Source organism: Callithrix jacchus, chromosome 19, assembly GCF_049354715.1.
Source record: "Callithrix jacchus isolate 240 chromosome 19, calJac240_pri, whole genome shotgun sequence".
Classification (NCBI taxonomy): domain Eukaryota; kingdom Metazoa; phylum Chordata; class Mammalia; order Primates; family Cebidae; genus Callithrix; species Callithrix jacchus.
Genome location: NC_133520.1, coordinates 45004000 through 45025408, shown reverse-complemented (window position 1 = coordinate 45025408; position 21409 = coordinate 45004000). Strand labels below are relative to the sequence as shown.

At 40.6% G+C, this 21409-nt stretch overlaps 1 protein-coding gene across 20 annotated transcripts in view; it reads right to left on the bottom strand.

Moving 5' to 3' along the window:
* Window positions 1-21409, bottom strand: part of RGS7 (regulator of G protein signaling 7) — a 548216-nt gene that overhangs the window by 79469 nt on the left and 447338 nt on the right. For all 20 annotated transcript variants that reach the window (XM_078357252.1, XM_078357254.1, XM_078357255.1 and 17 more), the window contains 3 exons: window positions 5655-5719; window positions 4067-4143; window positions 3879-3960 (listed from right to left, as the gene is read on the bottom strand). In XM_078357252.1, coding sequence (XP_078213378.1) covers window positions 3879-3960; window positions 4067-4143; window positions 5655-5719 — 224 coding nt within the window. The remainder of the gene's footprint in view (window positions 1-3878; window positions 3961-4066; window positions 4144-5654; window positions 5720-21409) is intronic.

Genomic DNA, 21409 nt, shown 5'->3' with positions numbered 1-21409 from the left:
GTTACCTCCACTTGGTTCTTGTGATAGTGAGTTCTCATGAGAGCTGATGGTTTTAAAGGGGCTTCCCCTACCTTGCTCTGCACTTCTCCCTGCTACCACCACGTGAACAAGGATGTGTTTGCCACGATTGTAAGTTTCCTGAGACCTCTCCCACCATGCTGAACTGTGAGTCAATTAAACCTGTTTCTTTTATAAATTACCCAATCTTGGGTATGTCTTTTTTAGCAGCATGAGAACCGACCAATACATATTCCATTGTATGAATATACCACAGTTATCTTTTGAAGGACATCAAGATTGTTTCCAATTTTTGGCAATGATGAATAAAGTTGCCATAAACATTTGTCGGTTTTTGTGTGGACAGAACTTTTCCACTCATTTGAGTAAATACCAAGGAGTGTGAATGGTATATCACAAAGTAATGGTTCATTTAGTTTTATGGGAAACTCTCAAATTGTCTTTCAAAGTAGCTGTACCATTTTGCATTTCCACCAGCAGAGAACGAGAGTTCCTGATGCTCCACATCCTCACCAGCATTCGATGTTGCCAGTGTTTTGGATTCTAGTCATGCTAATAGGTGTGCAATGGTATCTCACTGTTGTTTTAATTTAGCCCTAATGACATGTGATGTTGAGTGTCTTTTTGCCCTTTGTGTATGTTCTTTGGTGCAGTGTCTGTGATAGTGAGTTTATTATCATATACTTGTTTGCTTAAAGAACGTAATTAATATATAATCAATGCCTCAGAACTATACGGCGGGGGGTGTCCCCCGTCCATTTTAAATTGGCTATTTCATTATTAAACTGGCTGTTTTATTATTCCCTTTGGCTACTGGTCATTGGCTGACATAATAAAAACTGCAAGTGTGCACAATAGGACGGTCTCTTAGATATGCACATCTTCTTGTGAGAGATGGTATGCAACAGCAGACACCATATCAGATTAAGCCTCTGGACAGTTTGAGATACTCGCTGGCATTTTCCTACACACGGTCAAGGACTCTAGATTGCTCAGGTGGCAATAATTTGGTGTTAACAGATCCTGTCTAGAAGATACTTAAACTTTACAATTAATACTACAGGATAACAAGAGTATTTCATTACAGGCACAGTTAGGACAAACTATGAAGAAGAAACTGAGCTATAGAAATACCTATTCAACTTTAACTCTGGGATACAGGATTTAGGGTCTAAATATATTAGGATTGATTACAACAGCTGCAGAATTCTTTCTAGGGACAAATGTAAAAGTATAGACATTCTTGGAAATTATTACGATATTACTGTTTTTCCCTCTACCACTTTTTCTTGAGGGGTCCAAATTACCTTAGAAAATTCTTGTCATTGCTTATTAACACTACAGCCAGCAAACGGAGATATACAGCTTATGTGTTTGACTGAAGAAAGAGCATTAGGTGCTCTCTTAAGAGAACCTTTGTGTTAATGTCCCTGTCATCATCGCCATTGTCAATGAACTGACAGTAAGGACTCAAAATGCTAAGAACAAGATAAACACCAGCACCTGTATGGCCGACATGGCCTTTGAACAAGTATCAGCACTTCACAAGTGCCTGAAGTCACTTAAAAATGTTTAAATTTTTGTAAATGCCAAGAGGTGTTACTCTAAAGTAATACAAGAAGTTATAATGTAAGAAAAAGAAAAGGTTGAAGGTAGGGTTGGTTTAGGTGAATGCCATTCTCAGAGGCACATGACAACCTGAAGCTCTATTTTCCTCTAGAAAATAAGCAATGACAAGGTAGAGCATGTCCTCCTCATTGCAGGTGATAGAAAGGCCCTTATAAACATCTTCAAGTTCAACAAGGGAGATGGAGCCAATGGCTTCTGGGTGGTTTCTGCCTCCAGATCCTCCATGGGATGACTTTCTAGCTGGAAGCCTAGTGAAGGATGTGGTGGAGGCTTCTTGGATAACACTCATATTTGCTCCTTGCTGGTGGGAGATATGAAAGACTAGGGCCTGACTTGCACTGCATGGAGGGAATGACAACTGTGATTGGATTCTGCCTCCAACAAAGGCACACGAAAAGCTTAGGCAATGGAGTATGGGGGCGTTTGAGGTGGGACCAGCTGTCATGTCTGTGTGCATGAGCGTCTCAGAGCATGAAGCAGATGTGGGTGGTGCAGGGGAGCCGGCATGGTGTGAGTCCTCTTGGGTTGCCAGGAGGATCCAGGCCACGAAAGCCGAACGAGGCTAGCGATGTGCCCCCAGACGTCCAGGGGACAACGTGAATAAGCATAGGAACATAATGTATTGACTCGTTTCTGGAGGTTGCTTAAAACAAACAAAGAAATAAAAGTCCTCCTTAATGTCCTTGCAATAGCTATGCACATAACCTCATAATCCTTTTTCTCCATGAACAATGAAACTCAAACTGAATTTTGAGTAGCAAAGCAAGTTAATTCTCAATTCTAATCTTTTCAGAATTCAAAAGAGAGAAAATTCAACATGGCATTTAACAACTGCATTGCTATCTGAAGCTGAAATATGTATGTATATAAACAAACCTTTGGAGACTTTCTATTTTGGTCTGACTCCGAAGGTAGCTGAGGAGAAAATTGTATGGTATCCTTATCAATCTTGATTTGTCTTTCATGCCCTGAACCTATTATTTATTCTAATTATACTTATATAAATATTATTTGCTAGTGCCTTGTCTGCATTTAAATAAAGCTACAGAAGAAAACATATAGCATTCAAAATAGAAAGAAATATATGAGGTTGTCTTATGGTTGCTGATAACCATTGTTTAATTTCATCTACAAAGTTTTCTGGTGTTAATTAAGAATATTCATTAATGTTACTCTGAGGCACATGGTTTAACATTAATAAGGAAGAAAGCCAGCTAAGTTATTACATACAGATCCAATATTATGTCATTAAAAGTAGGGGCTGATTTGAATTTGAGCCATAGGAAATGTTAGTTAGTAAAAGTCAACAACCAAAGCAGGTGGACACCATGGCTCATGCCTATAAGCCCAGAACTTTGGGATGCTGAGGCAGGCGGATTGCTTGAGCTCAGGAGTTTGAGACCAGCCTGGGCACCATGATGAAACCCTATCTCTATCAAAAATGCAAAAAAATTAGTTAGGCGTGGTGGGACATGCCTATTGTCCCAGCTACTTGGGAGGCTGAGGTGGGAGGATGGCTTGAACCCAGGAGGCAGGGGTTGCAGTGAGCCAAGATCGTGCCACTACACTCCAGTCTGGGCCACAGAGCTAGATCCCATCTCAACTGCCCCCCACAAAAAAAGAAAAAACAGGAAGGAAGGAAGGAAGGAAGGAAGGAAGGAAGGAAGGAAGGAAGGAAGGAAGGAAGGAAGGAAGGAAGGAGAAAGGAAGGAAGGAAGGAAAAAGGAAGGAAGGAAGGAAAGGGGGAGAAAGGAAGGAAGGAAGGAAAGAGGGAGGGAGGGAGAAAGGAAGGAAGGAAGGAAGGAAAGGAGGAGGGAGGGAGAAAGGAAGGAAAAGAGAGAGAGAGAAACAAAGGAAAATCAGGGCAGTAGTAACATTTTGACTTACACCTTTACTATAAAGCTAGAAAAATGTAAGCAATAAAACATGAAAAACAGTTTTGTTGCAGTGTTTTTTCTTTCAAATGTATACAGAAGCAGCAGGCACCACAAATACCAAGAGAGTAAGCAAGCGATGTTATGGTGGAAAAATGTATGGTTTTATAAATCAAATATGGTGCTATTGAGGTCTACTCATCCTACCCAAAAGTGGCATCTTTTCTCAACGAATTCACCAAGATACTGTGGGCCACGCCTGGGGTCACTGCAGTGTTTCTCTAACTTTGTCAGGGCACCCTCACTTCCCACGGATGGAGAAGACGGATTCTGGATGGGAGTGTGGTGCTTGCTTACCACAGGCCTGTGCACATCCCAGAACGCTCTCTCTTGGCTGTCAAGGATCTTCCTTTCAATCTTGTCTCTCTTCTTGTCCACCCTGTCAACATGGTAACAATGGACAGCATTTAATGTTAATGGTTGTGCCTTTCTGGACAAAAGGCCACAACTTGAACAAATCTTCCAAAAGACTCACAAGGACTCACTTTGCTTGTGCTTCTGCTTGCATGAAAATGAACTCCCACTTCCGGGCAAAGGCTCTCTGCAGCCTGGCCAGGCTCTCCTGAAAAACACACCCCAGGTGAAGACATTCGGGTGTTCCTCTTCACTGCTCTCTTCTAGCTTAGTTACCACTTATGTTTGTCAAGGAAACAGACAGAGAGTCTCTAAAGCACAAGTGTACTGTGGTTCTGAATGATAATTCATGCTCCCTGAATTCAGCTCATCTTCATATTGGCAGTCTTAAAGGAAGTAGAAAAACTTATTACAGATATGAATTTTTTGAATTACTGACTTTGGAAAACAGGACTAAAAATCCACTATGTATCTGCAAAATACTAAAATTACCTGGCCCGTAAGGAGGTGCTCCAGAAGAACCCACTGGCTTTTTCTGTACCCACTTTATAGAGGAACAGATACAATACACTCCTACTATGAATGCAATCAGTGAAGTTCCTGACAATAAACGTAACACCCTGGCAGCCCACAACCTATTTCTACACAGTGCTTTGAATTCAGTAAATCAAAACATAGTAACCATCTGCACAAATGACATCAGCTTACTTTTATCTGCTGACGATCACCATCGGCAGATAAAATTTTTGCAAAACCCACTCTTTCCCAGGGTAGATGGTCTTTAATCCTCAGAGTTCGGATATCTTCACTATCTATGTATCTGACATTTCAACAGTTAAGTTGATTCTAGAAAATAAGATATGCTTCCCTCTTAGAGTTTATGTATTTAGGGTTTTGCCGCATGCAATGTGAATGAAGAGAGGAAGTAAGCAAACAGGGGCTCATGAACACAGTGTGCTGCCAGATCCCTGGAAATCTGACCCTTCAGATCCATGAATGAGGCTGGGCACCGTAGCTCATGCCTGTAATCCCAGCAATTTGGGAGGCCGAGGTGGGTAGATCACCTGAGGCCAGGAGTTCAAGACCAGCCTGGCCAATGTGGTGAAACTCAGTCTCTACTAAAAGTACAAAAATTAGCCGGGCCTAGTGGCACATGCCTGTAGATCCAGCTACTCGAGAGGCTGAGGCAGGAGAATCGCCTGAACCTAGGAGGCAAAAGTTGCAGTGAGCTGAGATCATGCCACTGTACTCCAGCCTAGGTGACAAGAGTGAAATCCATCTCAATGGAAAATAAAAGAAAAAGAAAAAGAGAGCCTGCACGGTGGCTCCCAGCACTTTAGGAGGCCAAAGCGGGTGGATCATGAGGTCGGGAGTTTGAGACCAGCCTGGCCAATATGATAAAACCCCACCTCTACTAAAAATACAAAATTAGTTGGGTGTGGTGGTGCATGCCAGTAATCCCAGCTACTCAAGAGGCTGAAGCAGAAGAATTGCCTGAACCCAGGAGGTGAAGGTTATAGTGAGCCAAGATTGTGCCACTGCACTCCAGCAGCCTGGGCGACAGAGAGAGACTCCATCTCAAAAAAAAAAAGAAAAAAAAGAAAAGAAAAAGAAAAAAAGATCCATGAATGGAGAGTTAACACCCTGCCCAGAAAAGCCCGTGGGCCTTACTGCTGTGCATTCTACGACAGTCTTTCCCAGAAGGTCCTTGGTACTTACAGCCTCGTAGTCTGCGAGCTCCAGTCGTGCCTTGTTTTGCATTGTTCTCTTGCAGAGGTAAACAGCTGAAAGAAAAAAATCAACCATTTCTTGCCTGCTTATCAACATCATGGCACTATGAGTACAAGTACAGCATTGTAAATCAAGACGCTTGCACCATTTTCCCACGTGGTGATTTTCAATCGTTTTCTTAAACAAAAAATAATTATGTAATAACATTATTATTGAAATTCCAGCATTGTGTCATTTATGGTATCCTAAAAAAAATAAATAAGCTAAGAAACTTGGTAACTTTATTTTTTTAGAGACGGTTTTACTCTGTCACCCAGGCTGGAGCAAGTGCAGTGGCAAGATCCTTGTTCACTGCAGCCACAAACTCCTAGGTTCAAGCGATCCTTTCTCCTCAGCCTTCTGAGTAGCCGTGATTATAGGCATGAGCCACCAAGCCTAGCTAATTTTATTATTATTATTTGTAGAGAGGCTTCTCACTTGTTGCCCTGGCTGGTCTTGACCTCCTGAGCTCAACTGATCCTTTTACCTTGGCCTCTCAAAGTGCTGAGATCAGAGGCATGAGCCACTGTGCCTGGCCTATTTTAAAAATGTTTATTAAATGGTCATCACCATTTTTAGCATCTTTGACAAATAAGGGGAGAAAATAAAACCTTTTAAAAGTGTCACCAATTGAATTTAAAAATCCATATATACAGATAAAATCATTTTGTGAAAAGGAAATGATGAATTAGTAACACATTCAGTGATTCCCAGATTCCACTGTCAACTGAAGGCTTCCTGGCACCTTCTTTGCTTCATTTCAGAAGAGCCAATCTTCCATTGTTCTGTCACTAGGAGGAGGGTATGACATCTTACCTACCTTCCATAGAATTTCCTTTTCCTGAGGATTCAGTGGCCTGGGCTACCACGGAAAGCCCATCTGGGCAGCAGATGTATAGAACAGTGACAACAGTGTTTCGATTGAGCAAATTTCTTCAATTATTTCAGGGTATTCTAGTGACTCCCATGGCACCCTCAAGAGAGTCACAGCCCTCTGGTAGAGTCCTAATTGCCAGAATATTTTTGTCATTGTTTCCCACTCAATAGGTATGATATTTGAGTCTCATGAAACTCAAGATAAATTTTATCTGTCCCAGATGCTGAGTAAAGGCATTGGATGAGGACTGTGAGGCTACCTCTATGAGGCTGCCTTGGAAATGTCGCCTTTGCATTACACTGCACCAGCCTTAGTTTTGGATAATGACGTCCAGCTGGTATCATTAAGGAAACACAACTCAGTGCAAACAGGGGTACTATTTACTCAAGTTCTGTAAGGTGTCCTGTATGAAAGTCAAAGCAAAGGAGAGAGCCAACCACAGAATGATGCTGACATTCCTACAAATGCTCAGAACCCTGTAATTGGTATTAGAACACATCTGCCTAATTTTTTTGAGACAGAGTCTCGCTCTGTTGCCCAGGCTGCAGTGTTACGGCATGGTTTGTGCTCACTGCAAAATCCGCCTCCTGGGTTCGAGTGATTCTCCTGCCTCAGCTTCCTGAGTAGATGGGATTATAGGTGCCTGTCACCATGCCTGGCTAATTTTTTTTATTTTTAGTGGAGATGGGGTTTCACTATGTTCGCAAGGCTGGTCTCACTCCTGACCTCGTGGATCCACTCGCCTTGACCTCCCAAAGCTCTGGGATTACAAGCGTGAATCACCGCGCCCGGTCAGAACACCTCTTTCTACAATCTACCATGATAATTTTATTGTTCTACTAATATTAGTAATTATTAAAAGTTAAACTTCAAAAACAAAAGTGACATGACATGTTCATTTCCTAATTGGTCATAATTGACACTCAATCCTGAAGGACCTCTTCCTGTAGAGGCCACTGTAAATTGAATAAAATATCTAAAATGTTCTAAGCAGTTGTAAAAGAAATTGAAGCATATGTGAAATACCCCTGAGGGTGTCTCTTTGTGAGAGAAAGATCGAATCTTCTTAAAGATCTAATTGAATAATTTCAGCTTTCCTGCGGAATTACCCCTAACGAAATTTCAAGCCCCAGCTATGCCTCCCATCAATCACCCCTCCTGTGTCCTCCCGCATCGGCTTCTCCTTGCTTTACTGGTTCTGCCCATCTAATCTTTGTTCTTTGCAAAATCAGCTCCCTCTGGGGAGATGTTTCTCACCATTAGGTACACTAATGCATTACAGCAAGAGTCGGATGATGTTATTTTTTACATGACTGCTCACAAAGACATTATGCATCCTGTAATACAAGTGTCCTATGATGTGATTTTCTTCAATTTTCTAGGGAACAAAATGAAGGTGTGGGCAGACAGTGCCAGGCATAAAGTAGTGGTATCACATATAGTTGTTGAATGAGTGAATTGAAAAATGAAAGAACAGGAGAGCTTCAGAAGGAGCTATTTTGAGGTCAAACCAACTTAAGTAATAAAATCTCCCTAAATGTCTACTTGATTCTTTGGTATAAAGAAAGACAAGAAGCTGGGCATGGTGGCTTGCTTCTCCAGTCTCAGCTACCCTTGGGAGGCTGAGGTAGGAGGATCATTTGAGACTAGTAGTTTGAGGCTGCAGTGAGCTATGATTGCACCACTGCACTCCAGACTGGCCAACAGAGCGAGATTCTGTCTCTTAAAAAAATTTTAAAAAAAAAAGAGGAAAAAGGTACAACTCTGAGTTAACCGTGTAGAGAATAATCTGGTTACTGTTGAAGATAGAGCAAATATATTCTTGATTGGAGAGGTCCAGACCTCATCAATCTAAGATAGAGCAAATATGTTCTTGATTGGAGAGGTCCAGACCTCATCAATCTAGTCCAGATACTGTTGCTGGATGTTGACAGGTACAGATAATACTTTTTATTCCTTATCAGCAGAGAGTACTGGCATTGGTCAAGATGTGAATGAAGCAGAAGGTCCAAGTAGATCAAAGAGGATTCCAACTCAGGAAATTTCCCAGTTCCTTAAAGATTGACAAAATAAATGCACTTAGGCATAGTCAAAACTACAGCTCAGGCCAAGTGCTTTTGTGCCAATCCTAATTACTGAGGCACTGAACATGCTCTGTGTGGTGCTATGTATAGACCTAGGCCCAGATCCAAAAGAGTGAATCTTTTTTAACATAACCCTGAATATTTCCTGCTGTGACAAAATACTGAAAATATCAACTAATGATGCCATTCCTGGGGTTCTATTTAAAATGCTTTCTATTATTGAAGACTTAATTTCAATACCAAGTTTAAATATATCTCCCTGCAGTAGTTTTCCGGGAGATCGTAAGGAGACAATTTGGAAGACTTGGGAGGTCAAACAAGTAATTTAACAGGAGGCTATGCCACTCAGTGGGAGAAAGTTTGGCAAGGCCGGAAGTGCTACTCTGACTCCAAATGCTGCAGAAATAAGGCACAGATTTTGACCCAAATGCAACTTAGAACTTAGATGCAAAAGTCAATGTTTCTGGATCACATCTTTGAGTAGAAACTGAATAGAAAGTGACATCGGGTCTTCCCCTTTCATCTAATAAAGCTCTAGAGAAGCTGGAGAGGTCGCTTAGACAGACACTGATGGCCCTGACGAAAGTGTAAAGGCACATCACACAGGCCAGCGAGAAAATCTCTAAGGCCCCAGTATCAAAAGGTGGAAAGAACAGGAAAACTCATTCACCAAGACTAGAACTACAAAAGTCTAATAAATATTTTTAAATTACCCAACTTACAACCCAGGTAATCCAATTAACTTACATTGTCAGGCCATTCTGCTTTCTTTTTTTAATCACTTAAGTTTAGTCTGTGGCTAATTCTTCCCTTGTTCCTGAATTTTAAACAGTCAGGCAGTTTGTACAATCTTGTCTCTCATGCTTGGGTAATTCAGAGTCCTAAGTTATTTGAGAGGTGGCTGGGTCATGAGGGTGGAGCCTTCCTTCAGGAGATAAGTGCACTTATTAATAGACTCAAAGGAGCTGGTTCACCCTTCCACTATGTGAGGACAGTGAGACGGTGCCGTCCATGAACCAGAAAGTGGGTCCTCCCAACATCAAATCGGTTGACATTTTAATCTTGGACTTTCCAACCTCCAGAATTATGAGAAATAAACATTTGCTGTTTATAAACAAAACAAAACAAAAGGGTACCAGGTTATTATTACTATTTTGAGACTGAGTCTCACTCTGTCTCCCAGACCGGAGTTCATTGGCATGATCTCTGCTCACTGCAAGCTCTGCCTCCTGGGTTCAAGCAATTCTCCTGCCTCAGCCTTCCAAGAAGCTGGGATTACAGGCACCTGTCACCACACCCAGCTAATTTTTGTATTTTTAGTTGAGACAGGGTTTCACCATATTGGCCAGCTGGTCTTGAACTCCTCAGCTCAGCTGATCCACCCACCTCGGCCTCCCAAAGTTGTGGGATTACAGGCATGAGCTGCCATGCCCGGCCGGTTACCAAGTTATTAATGAGAATGTTCATCTCAAGTAATGATCAAATAATCATGCAGCTTGTGGGTGAGAAGTGTTAATGACTTCTCTCCACCCTGACTCCTTCTGTAATTCCCGCCAAGAACCATGAACTGAGGACTCTAATCCTCCAGGGACTGGAATACAGGAGAGGAAGGGACAACACTGACTTTCTTATAATATTTTTCACTGGAATAGAACTTTATTATATTTAATGGAGAATTTGAATTTCATTGTTGAGATAATTAAATCTGGTGTGGAACAAAAATAAATATGTACTTCACAGGAGCTTTCCTTTATTTTTATGTTAAAATTCTAAAAATATGTTATTTATATTTTTAGTGGATAAATGAAAAATTGCACATATTTATGTTGTACTGTGATATTTTGATATAGGCTACATGCTTTGGAATGACTAAATCAAGCTAATTAACATTTCCATCACTTTACGCTCTTACCACGTTTTGTGATGAGAACTTTAAAAATGTACTCTGGATGGGTGTGGTGGCTCACTCCTGTAATCCCAGCACTTTGGGAGGCTGAGGCGGGAGGATCACTTAAGCTCAGGAGTTCAAGATCAACCTGGTCAACATGGTAAAAACTAATCTCTACTAAAAATACAAAAATTAGATGAGAGTCATGGCAGGTGCCTATAATCCCAGCTACTTTGAAGGCTGAGGCAGGAGAATTGCTTGAACCTGGGAGGTGGAGGGTGCAGTGAGCTGAGATCACATCATTGCACTTGAGCCTGGATGACAGAGCAAAACTCGGTCTAAAAAAAAAATCTATTCTCTTGACAATTTTCAAGTAACTATCATCGTCCTGCTACACATCAGTCTTCCAGAATTTAGTCCTCTGTCTAACTGAAACTTTGCACCGTTTAACCAATATCTCCCGACTCCCTGCTCCTAGCCCCTGGTATTCACCATTCTACTCTCTGCTTCTATGAGATAAACTTCTATGAGATTCCACACGAGTGACATCATGCAGTATTTGTCTTTCAGTGCCTGACTTATTTCACTTAACATAATGTCCCCCAGGTGCATCATGTTGCTGCTGATAGAATTTTTCTCTATTTTTTAAAGGCGGAATAGTATTTCACTGCGTATGTATCCCACTGTGTAAATACCCCCATTCACCTGTTGGTGGACCCTTGGGTTGATTCTGTATCTTGGCTGTTGCGAGTAATGCTGCAGTGAATGTGGAAGTTCAGGTATTGCTTCAAAATACCGATTTTATTTTCTCTGGATAGATATCCAGAACAGGAATTGCTGGATCCCAGGGTAGTTCTGTGTTTCATCATTTGAGGAACCTCTGTACAGTTTTCCATAGTGGCCGTACGGACTGACATTCCCACCAACAACAGTGTCCCAGGGTTCTCCTTTCCCTGCATCCTCCCAACACCTGTTACCTTTCATCTTTTAGATCAAAGCCATTCTTACAAGCGTGAGGTGATATCTCATTGTGGTTTTGATTCACATTTCCCTGATGATTTAGTGACAGGGAGTGCCTTTTCATATACCTGTTGGCCATTTGTAGGTCTTCTTTTGAAAAATGTCTATGTAGGTCCTTTGCTCACTATTTGATTGGCTTCTTCGTCTTCCTGCTTCACCAATACCACCACAGTGATCTCGCTTCTCCGCTCTGGATTTGGCAAAAGTTTAAAGCTCCTTATGATTTTTATGGTACTTTTAGCCTCTTTCCCCGTGATGCTATTTTTCCCTCTAGTCTTCCATGTAGGACAGGACTGTCTCACACAGGGTTTAGAGGATGCCTAAGAGAAACACTTCCACATTTGATCTTTTGCCTTAAAAGAAGGCTGCAGAACATAGCCACCTCCTTTTCCACCCATAGTTAGACAACCTGCCTCTTGCCCTTCATAATCCTATGGCCTACAAATCTGTGGTCTGTTGTGTGCCCAGGAGTCCGTGACTCCCATCAAACACTCCCAGCAGCCCCTTGAAGTCTCTCATCAGGAGTGAGATGAGGGGCAGTCACCCCTGGCTCCATTCACTCAGGCTCCGAACATCCTATGAACTACAGAATCAGCGTTCAAACCAATGTCTTGCCCTTAGACCTTCGATGTGAGCAGAAAGCAATTCCTGAGATCATTCATACGTCCATGAAACACAGCCCTTTCACTCCTGATTCTGACCCACTTAACACTTTGGCTGGGTTTCCATGTTAACATCCTGTTACAGAAACCATTTTCTACTCAGCAAAACAGCAGAGTGTTTAAAGGGGAATAATCCATCCTGGCAAAAAAAGAGTGAAAGAGAGCTGCTGGTAGGCAAATATACAGGGAAAAATCTCCTCAGAAAGGGTTTGAGAGTGAGTAATAAAGCTTTAAAACATTCATGGCCATAGGCTGGGTGTGGTGGCTCACGCCTGCATTCCTAGCATTTTCAGAGCGGAGGCAGGCGGACTGCTTGACCTCAGGAGGTTAAGACCAGCCTGGGTAACATGGTGAAACCCCATCTCCACTAAAATACAAAAAATTAGCTAGGCTTGGTGATGCGCACCTGTAATCCCAGCCACTTGGGAGACTGAGGCAGGAGAATTGCTTAAACCCAGGAGGTGGAGGTTGCAGTGAGCTGAGATCAGGCCACTGCACTCCAGCCTGGGCAACAGTTGAATGAGACTTTGTTTCCAAAACACCCTCCAAAAAAATCAATGGCCATAATTCTAGGACTTGCTTCTCTAGGAGTATCACCCAACAGAATAACAGGAAAGCTAGAGGCCTAAGCAGCCGCCATATTAAATATGGAAACACACCGGAAATAGCAAGAAAATCACAAATATCTGTGCAACAAGATACTAGATCATCATTCAAAATGATGTGTACAAGTTGTTCTACCTAAATAGCTGAAATAATTTGATTTTTAAAATCCTTAATTCCTCATTGTAAAAGTCTAGAAAAAATATGCAAAGTAAAAAATACAAAATAAATATAAATACATAAAAAAGTATTTATATATTTATATATAGACTACATATAAATATATAAGGTAAAATATATATGGAAAAATACATAAAGTAAAAAATCATTATAATATAATTTCTGTCATTATTTGGTACATATTCTTGATTTTTTCTTTTATATATACATCTGCTAATAATACACATATGAATATCTATTTATATATAAAATCTACATGCATATATTTAAGTGTGTTCAAAACTGAACCACACATGCTGTATTACAAATGTTTTTCTTTAATAGTATATGGTGGCCAATTTTTCATATCAGTAAGTGCTGGTCTGTAATATTTTTGAAAAAATTATTTCATGGTAATCCAGTGCTGAGATGCAATGTCATTTATTTAAATGAGCTCTTACTATTGGACATTTGGGTGATAGCTGTTATTTTGCTATTATATACTCATCGTTATGCAAACATATTTGCATCTATGTATATGTATCTTTGTTTTCTGGAATTGCCAGTTTACTGAAAGTGTTATTGCTGAGTCAGGTGGCATGCACCTCTCAGGCCTTGTGATCCTTATAACCAAATTTCAGAAAGTTTAGACATAAGCATATCTCAGATGCTTTTTTTTTTTGGAGACAGAGTCTCACTCTTGACCAGGCTGGAGTGCAATGGTGCAATCTTGTCTTACTGCAACCTCTGCCTCCTGGGTTTAAGCAATTCTACTGCCTCAGCCTCCTGAGTAGCTGGTATTACAGGTGCTCGCCACCAATCACACCCGGCTAATTTTGTATTTTAGTAGAGATGGAGTTTCACCATGTTGGCCAGGATGGTGTTGAACTCCTGACCTCAGGTGATCCACCTGCCTTGGCCTCCCAAAGTGCTGAGGTTACAGGTGTGAGCCACCTCGCCTAGCCTCAGATGCTTTTTAATTATAGAGTCTATTTTCAGCAAAGCCAACAGAATTATTCTGTTAATACACAGATAGTCAGTGTACTCAAACCCTCCCTTTTAACAACTCCTTCCCATCTCATCTCTCTCTAGGAAAAGCCACAGTCCTTGCTTTCCCATTAAGTGACCCTCTGGACTTATTTCCCATTCATCTTCCACCCTCTCTGAGCCTCATACCACATGTTCCCTGTGTCTTCTCTCCCTTCTGTCTCTGGAGAGCCCTACCCCACAGCTGAACTGAATTGTCTCCAGAATATCTCCTCCTTCTCCACCCAGCCCCTTTCCCAGTTTTTCTCAACACAACTTTTCATCTCTGAACGTACAACTTCCGCGTTCATTATGTAGCTAACTTTTTCTCAGTCTTCTCTACCTATTCTGCTTCCCTCCACCGACCCACTAGAACGTCAGCTCCACTAGGACAGAGTTTTGCCTGTTTTGTTCACCCATCAACCCCCATGCCTAAAAGAGTGGCTGGCACATAGCAGATGCTCAAAACATAGCTGGCAAGTGAAAACATTTGTCTACTGTGGGCATGTGAGATTTTGTGTTTTCTTTTCTTTCTTTGATGAATTTGCTAATTTTTTTTTATTGGGAGACTTAACTTTCTAAAATTAGACTTAAGTCCCATTAATATATTAGAGATGAAGACTAATACTAGGTATATATGTAGGAAATATGTTTTTTCTCCAGCCTTTTGAAGAAAAGTTTATTAAACAATGCAGACAATATTCAACAGTACATGGTCTGCAATCTGCTTTTTTTTTTTTTTCCACTTAAAATAACATTACTGAGATTTCCCCAGGCTATTCCATAGACGGAGCTTATTTCTCCTAACTGCTGTGGTCTATCCTATGAATGTAGCTCATATTGATTAGTCCTATTTCTGTTACTAAATATGCAAGCTCTTTTTTCTTTTTCTATTACAAAGAATGATCCAGTGAAAGTTTATCTAAGCATATATCCCTAGAAATGGTATCCAGAGGTTGTGGTGATAGGTACAGTTTGACTTTATGACACTCCCTGCCAACATTGTCCCATAATACTCATCCAGTAATGTACAAATATTCTCGCCTTCATTCCAGACTTGACTTTTTGTCAATCTGGCTTGAGAGAGGTGCGTTAAAGTCTAACACTTTCTTAGATTTCTGTGTCTGTTTTCTTTTATCTCCAACAGTTTTCATATCACAGATTTTAATTTCAAAAATGTCTGTGAATCGTCCCCTTCATGAATCTGGCTCAACTGAATACTTTATACCTCGAATTATTTTTTACTTAATCAATATTGCTACTTCAAATTGTATTTTCTTTCTTTTTTTTTTGAGACAGAGTTTCGCTCTTGTTACCCAGGCTGGAGTGCAATGGCGCCATCTCGGCTCACCACAACCTCTGCCTCCTGGGTTCAGGCAATTCTCCTGCCTCAGCCTCCCGAGTAGCTGGGATTACAGGCACGCACCACCATGCCCAGCTAATTTTTTGTATTTTTAGTAGAGACGGGGTTTCACTATGTTGACCAGGATGGTCTCGATCTCTTGACATCATGATCCACCCGCCTCGGCCTCCCAAAGTGCTGGGATTACAGGCGTGAGCCACTGTGCCCGGACCTGTATTTTCTATATATATTTGACTGGCCTATCTTTGCCTCATCATTTATTTTAAATGAGTCAGTGTGTTTTACTTCTCTTTCTTCTGGAAAGATACTCGCGGATCAGCCTGGGCAATATGGCGAGACCCCACCTCTACAAAAAAAATTTTTTTTTAATTAGCCAGGCATGGTGGCATGTGGCTGTGGGTCTTGGCTCTTCAGGAGGCTGAGGCAGGAGGATTACTTAAGCCCAGGAGGTCAAGGCTACAGTGAACGATGGTTGTACCACCCACTAACGATGGGTGACAGAGGATGGTGCTATCTGAAATAAAATAATAAAATGAAATAAAATAAGATAGTAAATGACGTGTTATTTTTACAGATGAATTTAAAAATCCCATTCGTTTTTGAAATTTACATTTGGTGTATCGTTTCTCAAGTCTTCATCACTCTCCCTGTCTCTGTTTCGTTTTCTACCTTTTGTTAGATGGAGTGAGTTTTCGTTAATTCCTACTGTTATAATTGGAAAATGACAAAATTTATTACGATTCTCTTAGTGGCTATTCTCAGATCTTTGCACAAATGCTTAAATATGTATTTCTTGAATTTTAATCTCAGAAATTGAACACTGCTTATTATTGCTTCCCTCCATAAATGATGGAGAAATCAGCATATCTTCACTCCCTCCAGTCTTTCCAACTTTTTTAATTACTAGAATTTATCATAAACTCTGTCATAGTTTTAAAAATTAATTATAGCATTCACATTCCATTCAGAAAATATTTTTATCACAATTATTTAGACTCTGCAGGGCATGCAGAGAAAATTGGCATCTTGGAAAATTAAAGCCAGAAAACTTTGTCTTGGAACGGTGTTTTCTTTTTTTTTTTAAGTCTAAATTTGCTGAAATTATTTTATCTGGTCTCAGATGTTCCAAAATTGGGCATTTACTATCTTATTTTATTTCATTTTATTATTTTATTTCAGATAGCACCATCCTCTGTCACCCATCGTTAGTGGGTGGTACAACCATCGTTCACTGTAGCCTTGACCTCCTGGGCTTAAGTAATCCTCCTGCCTCAGCCTCCTGAAGAGCCAAGACCCACAGCCACATGCCACCATGCCTGGCTAATTAAAAAAAAAATTTTTTTGTAGAGGTGGGGTCTCACCATATTGCCCAGGCTGATCCTGAACTCCTGGACTCAAGCAGTTCACCTGCTTTGGCCTCCCAAAGTGCTGGGATTACGGGCACGGGCCAACACTCCTGGCTCTAATTTTAAGTTACTCTTATTTCTGGTCTTTGGAGTTTGCTTGCTCATTTATGAGGGAGGCTGCTACACTGGTGAAGCTGAAATAGAGACACATGTTATTAACCTTGGCTTTCCCATTACAGCTGTTGACCCGCAACTGCAACAATTCTTCAAGGCCACTGCATTGCTCTTCTCCCAGTGTCTCCCCTCTCCCCTCGAGCTTGCTCCCTAGCGTCTGAGAGAACCTATGCTGCTCTATAAACTGAGGTCACGAACAAGGCTTTCTCTTCCGGTACCACGTTCAAGCCTAAGAACGCTTGCTGTATGGGGAAAGCCTTCTGTCCTCCCAGGGCCCACTCATTTGCAGCCCCAATGTATCAACAGGAAATTCCTATTAGGGTTGGTCAGAATTCCATCCAAGGCTAATTTCTCGAGAAAGTCTGATACCACCATGTCCTTTCCATTTAGCTAAATTTTATTGATTCCAGAGAAATGTTAATTTTTCAAATAAGTAGTGTGTGGTACCATTCTAATTTTCACTCTTTCTACTAATTCCTTTTCCTCTGGTTTTGCTTCTTTTTATACTTTGCAGGAAGAGGGAGGGAAAAATTTTGGTAAACTTCTGGAAAATATGGTGTACGACTCAATTGTTATTTATAACATCTACCCTAAGACTCGAATATATTTTGTAATTATATTTATGCTGAACAAACATATATTTAGAACCACAATGATTTTTGGATTAAAAAAAAAACATATACTGCAATTATTCTTACTTTCATATTAAAGAAAAAGATAATTATGTTCTTTAAAAACAATTTTCAAAATAATTCTTCAAATAAAGGTATTTTAAATTTAATGCTAATGCAGTACTTTAAAATCTAACATTCCTTTGAAGAGTCAGACATTAGCAATGCACTTCTGAGAGTGAAAAGTTAAAGAATAATTTGGAGAATTTTATTTTTAAAATTTATGACTCAACAGCAACTAAAACATTTACTACCTGCAAGGGAAACTGAATCTTTTAAAAAACAACTAGAGAAAATATTATAAAAATTATTTTTAATTATTTAATTTTCTGACACATACTAATACTGAAGATTGTGTTGTTATAAAGGAAGAGTTGACTATTATAGGGAATCATATACCTTGATAAAAGAAGATTTTCTAGGATAAGAAAGGTGTACTATGAAAATTAAGGACCTGGACTGTAAAAGTCTTTTTTTTTTTTTTTTTTTCTGAGACAGAGTCTTGCTCTGTCACCCAGCCTGGAGCGCAGTGGCACAATCTCAGCTCACTGCAACCTCTACCTCCTGGGTTCAAGAGATTCTCCAGCCTCAGCTTCTCAAGTAGCTGGAATTACAGGCACGGACAGCCACGCCTAGCTAATTTTTGTGTTTTTAGTAGAGACAGGGTTTTGCCAAGTTGACCAGGCTGGTCTCGAAACCCTGAGCTCAAGTGGTCCATCTGCCTTGGCTTTCCATAGTGCTGGGATTACAAGCATGAGCCACCATGCCCGGCCAATGCAAATCTTTAACTACCCTCCTGGGAGGTAGAGTCCTTAAGGAGAAGTCCTTTAGCATAGCTCTGGAATAATGGCCAGGAACTATTAATATAAAAAGAATTAGACCTATGAATTTGTTTCTCCTGAAGGAAAGGAAAATGTCATTTAATGATTCTATCACGAGTCTGCTTATGATTCTGCTCTACCATAAGGTGGTTACGTGTATTATCCAGAGCCTTAAATTAATAATTCAAGACAGAAGCTGTTGTCCTCTTTATTTACTTGATGGTAATGGTGAAACCCAGAGTGCCCAAGTCCTCTCTCGGAATAGTATGTCAGCAATTCAGGGATTCCTGGGTCTCAGCAGTCACAGATATGACACATAAAATGTGAAGGTAGTGGCAATAAGGACACAATCCCACCCTGGTCTCGGTGCTGAAAAGGGAGAAACACATTTCTCTTCTTGGAGAATTGGTTTCTATAAGGGTCCATTTTTCTTCATTTCTGAGAATACCACTCCTCTAAGAACTGTTATCGTCATTCTAAATGTTTACTGATAAAATTCAGCTCTCTGTACATTCACCTCTAAGCTACATTATAGATTGTACGTTACCTTCACTTCTACTGCTTAAATTGCTGAAGAAACAAAATAAAGCCATTTAATTTACGCTTTCGTTGTCAATATAACAACGTCACTAGAACACATCTAAAAGGTGTGGTTGCTTATCTCATGTTCCTGAGTTTTGGCAACTTGTAAGTCCTTAAGGGTGGCAGATACTTCCTTCTTCCCAAATGCACGTTCTTCATCTCCTGTAAACCTTGCATCAAATCCCCATTATTTGCTAATGCCCTGTTTGGAAATTGCCTACTTACTAAAATGTATTCGTAGCCCTCAAATCAATCATTGATGGAGCTTGCAGTTATCCACGGCCATTCAGCGCGGCAAAATCTCGTCACTTGAGAGTCACATGACCAGCTGATGTCAAACAAGGCAATGCTCAGCCTCCCGTTCCAGCTCTCATTCTGTAAACAAATGTCTTTTTTTGTGGGACATGTAGCACCACACTTTTTTTGCATGTGTGGTTTTGGTTGATAATATTGCTATTTAAAATGACCCCTGGGCGTGGTGGCTCACGCCTGTAATCCCAGGACTTTGGGAGGTTGAGGCAGGCAGATCACCTGAGGTCAGGAGTTCAAGACCAGCCTGGCCAACATGGTGAAACTCCATCTCCATTAAAAATGCAAAAAGTAGCCAGGCATGGTGGTGGGCACCTATAATCCCACCTACTTGGGAATCGCTTGAACCCGGGAGGTAGAGGTTGCAGGGAGCCGAGATTGTGCCATTGTACTCCAGCATGGGCGACAAAAGTGAAACTGTCTTGGAAAAAAAAAAAAGGGCCCTGAGAGTAGTACTAAAGTCCTCACTAGTGTTTCTTAAGTACAGAAGGCTGTGATGTGCCTTACAGAAAAATTAACATGTTCAATAAGCTTCATTGAGGCATGAGTTACAGTGCTGTTGGCTGTGAGCTCAGTATTAATGAATCAACAATATACATTAAATAAGATGTCTTTAAACAGAAACAAACATGCATGAAGATTGTGTTGATCAATTGACAAAAACAGTGTGACCAGAGGCTTGCAGGAAACTTATCCTGTATTTCCCCCAGAGCAACTGTTCAGTACTCCCTAATTCAGTGTTCAAGGCAACTTTATAAAACATTGCTACTCCGGATAAGAGGAAGCAAATATTTGTTTGTGTATTATTCCCTCTGTTGGAGAACACTGATTCAAATGAATGATTTTGTATGTTGCAGGGCTACAGTAACCAAAACAGCATGGTATTGGTACAAAAACAGGCACGCACACAGATCAATGGAACAGAATAGAGAGCCCAGAAATAAGGGAAAACTCCCCAACCATCTGATCTTTGACAAAGCTGGCAAAAACAAGTAACAGGGAAAAGATTTCCTATTCAATAAATGGTGCAGGATAACTGGTTAGCCATGTGCAAAAGATTGAAGCTAGACCCCTTCCTTACACCATATATAAAAATCAACTCAAGATGTATTAAAGACTTAAATGTCAAACCCAAAACTATAAAAACCCTGGAAGGCAATCTAGGCAATACCATCCTGGACATAGGAATGGGCAGAGATTTTATGGCAAAGACACCCAAAGCAACTGCAACAACAGCAAAAATTGACAAATGGTATCTTATTAAACTTAAGAGCTTCTGTACAGCAGAAGAAACTACCAACAGAGTAAAGAGACAACCTACAGAATAGGAGAAATAATTTGCAAACTATGCATCTGACAAAGGTCTAATATCCAGCATCTATAAGGAACTTAAACCAATCTACAAGAGCAAGACAAACAACCCTATTAAATATCGTGCAAAGGACATGAACGAATCATTTTTAAAAGAAGAGATATGGCCAACAATCATGAAAAAAGGCTCAATATCACTGATCATTAGAGAAATGCAAATCAAAACCACAATGAGATACCATCTCACACCAGTCAGAATGGCTATAACTAAAAAGTCAAAAAATAACAGATGCTGGTGAGGCTGCAGAGAAAAGAGAACACTGGTACACTGTTGGTGGGAGTGTACATGGTTCAACCATAGTGGAAAGCAGTATGGTAACTTCTCAAAGAGCTAAAAACAGAACTGCCATTTGACCCAGCAATCCCATTACTGGGAATATACTCAGAGGAACAGAAGTCATTCTCTAATAAAGACACATGCATGTGAATGTTCACTGCAGTACTATTTACAATAGCAAAGACATGGAATCAGCCTAAATGCCCATCAACGACAGATTGGATAAAGAAAATCTGGTGCAGGTACACCATGGAATGTGATGCAGCCATAAAGAAGAATGAGATCACATCTTCTGAGGGAACATGGAGGGAGCTGGAGGCCACTGTCCTTAGTAAACTCATGCAGGAACAGAAAACCAAATACCACATGTCCTCACTTAGAAGTGGGAGTGAAATGATGAGAACTCATGAACACAAAGAAGGGAAAAACAGACAGCAGGGCCTACTTGAGGGTGGAGGGCAGGAGGAGAGA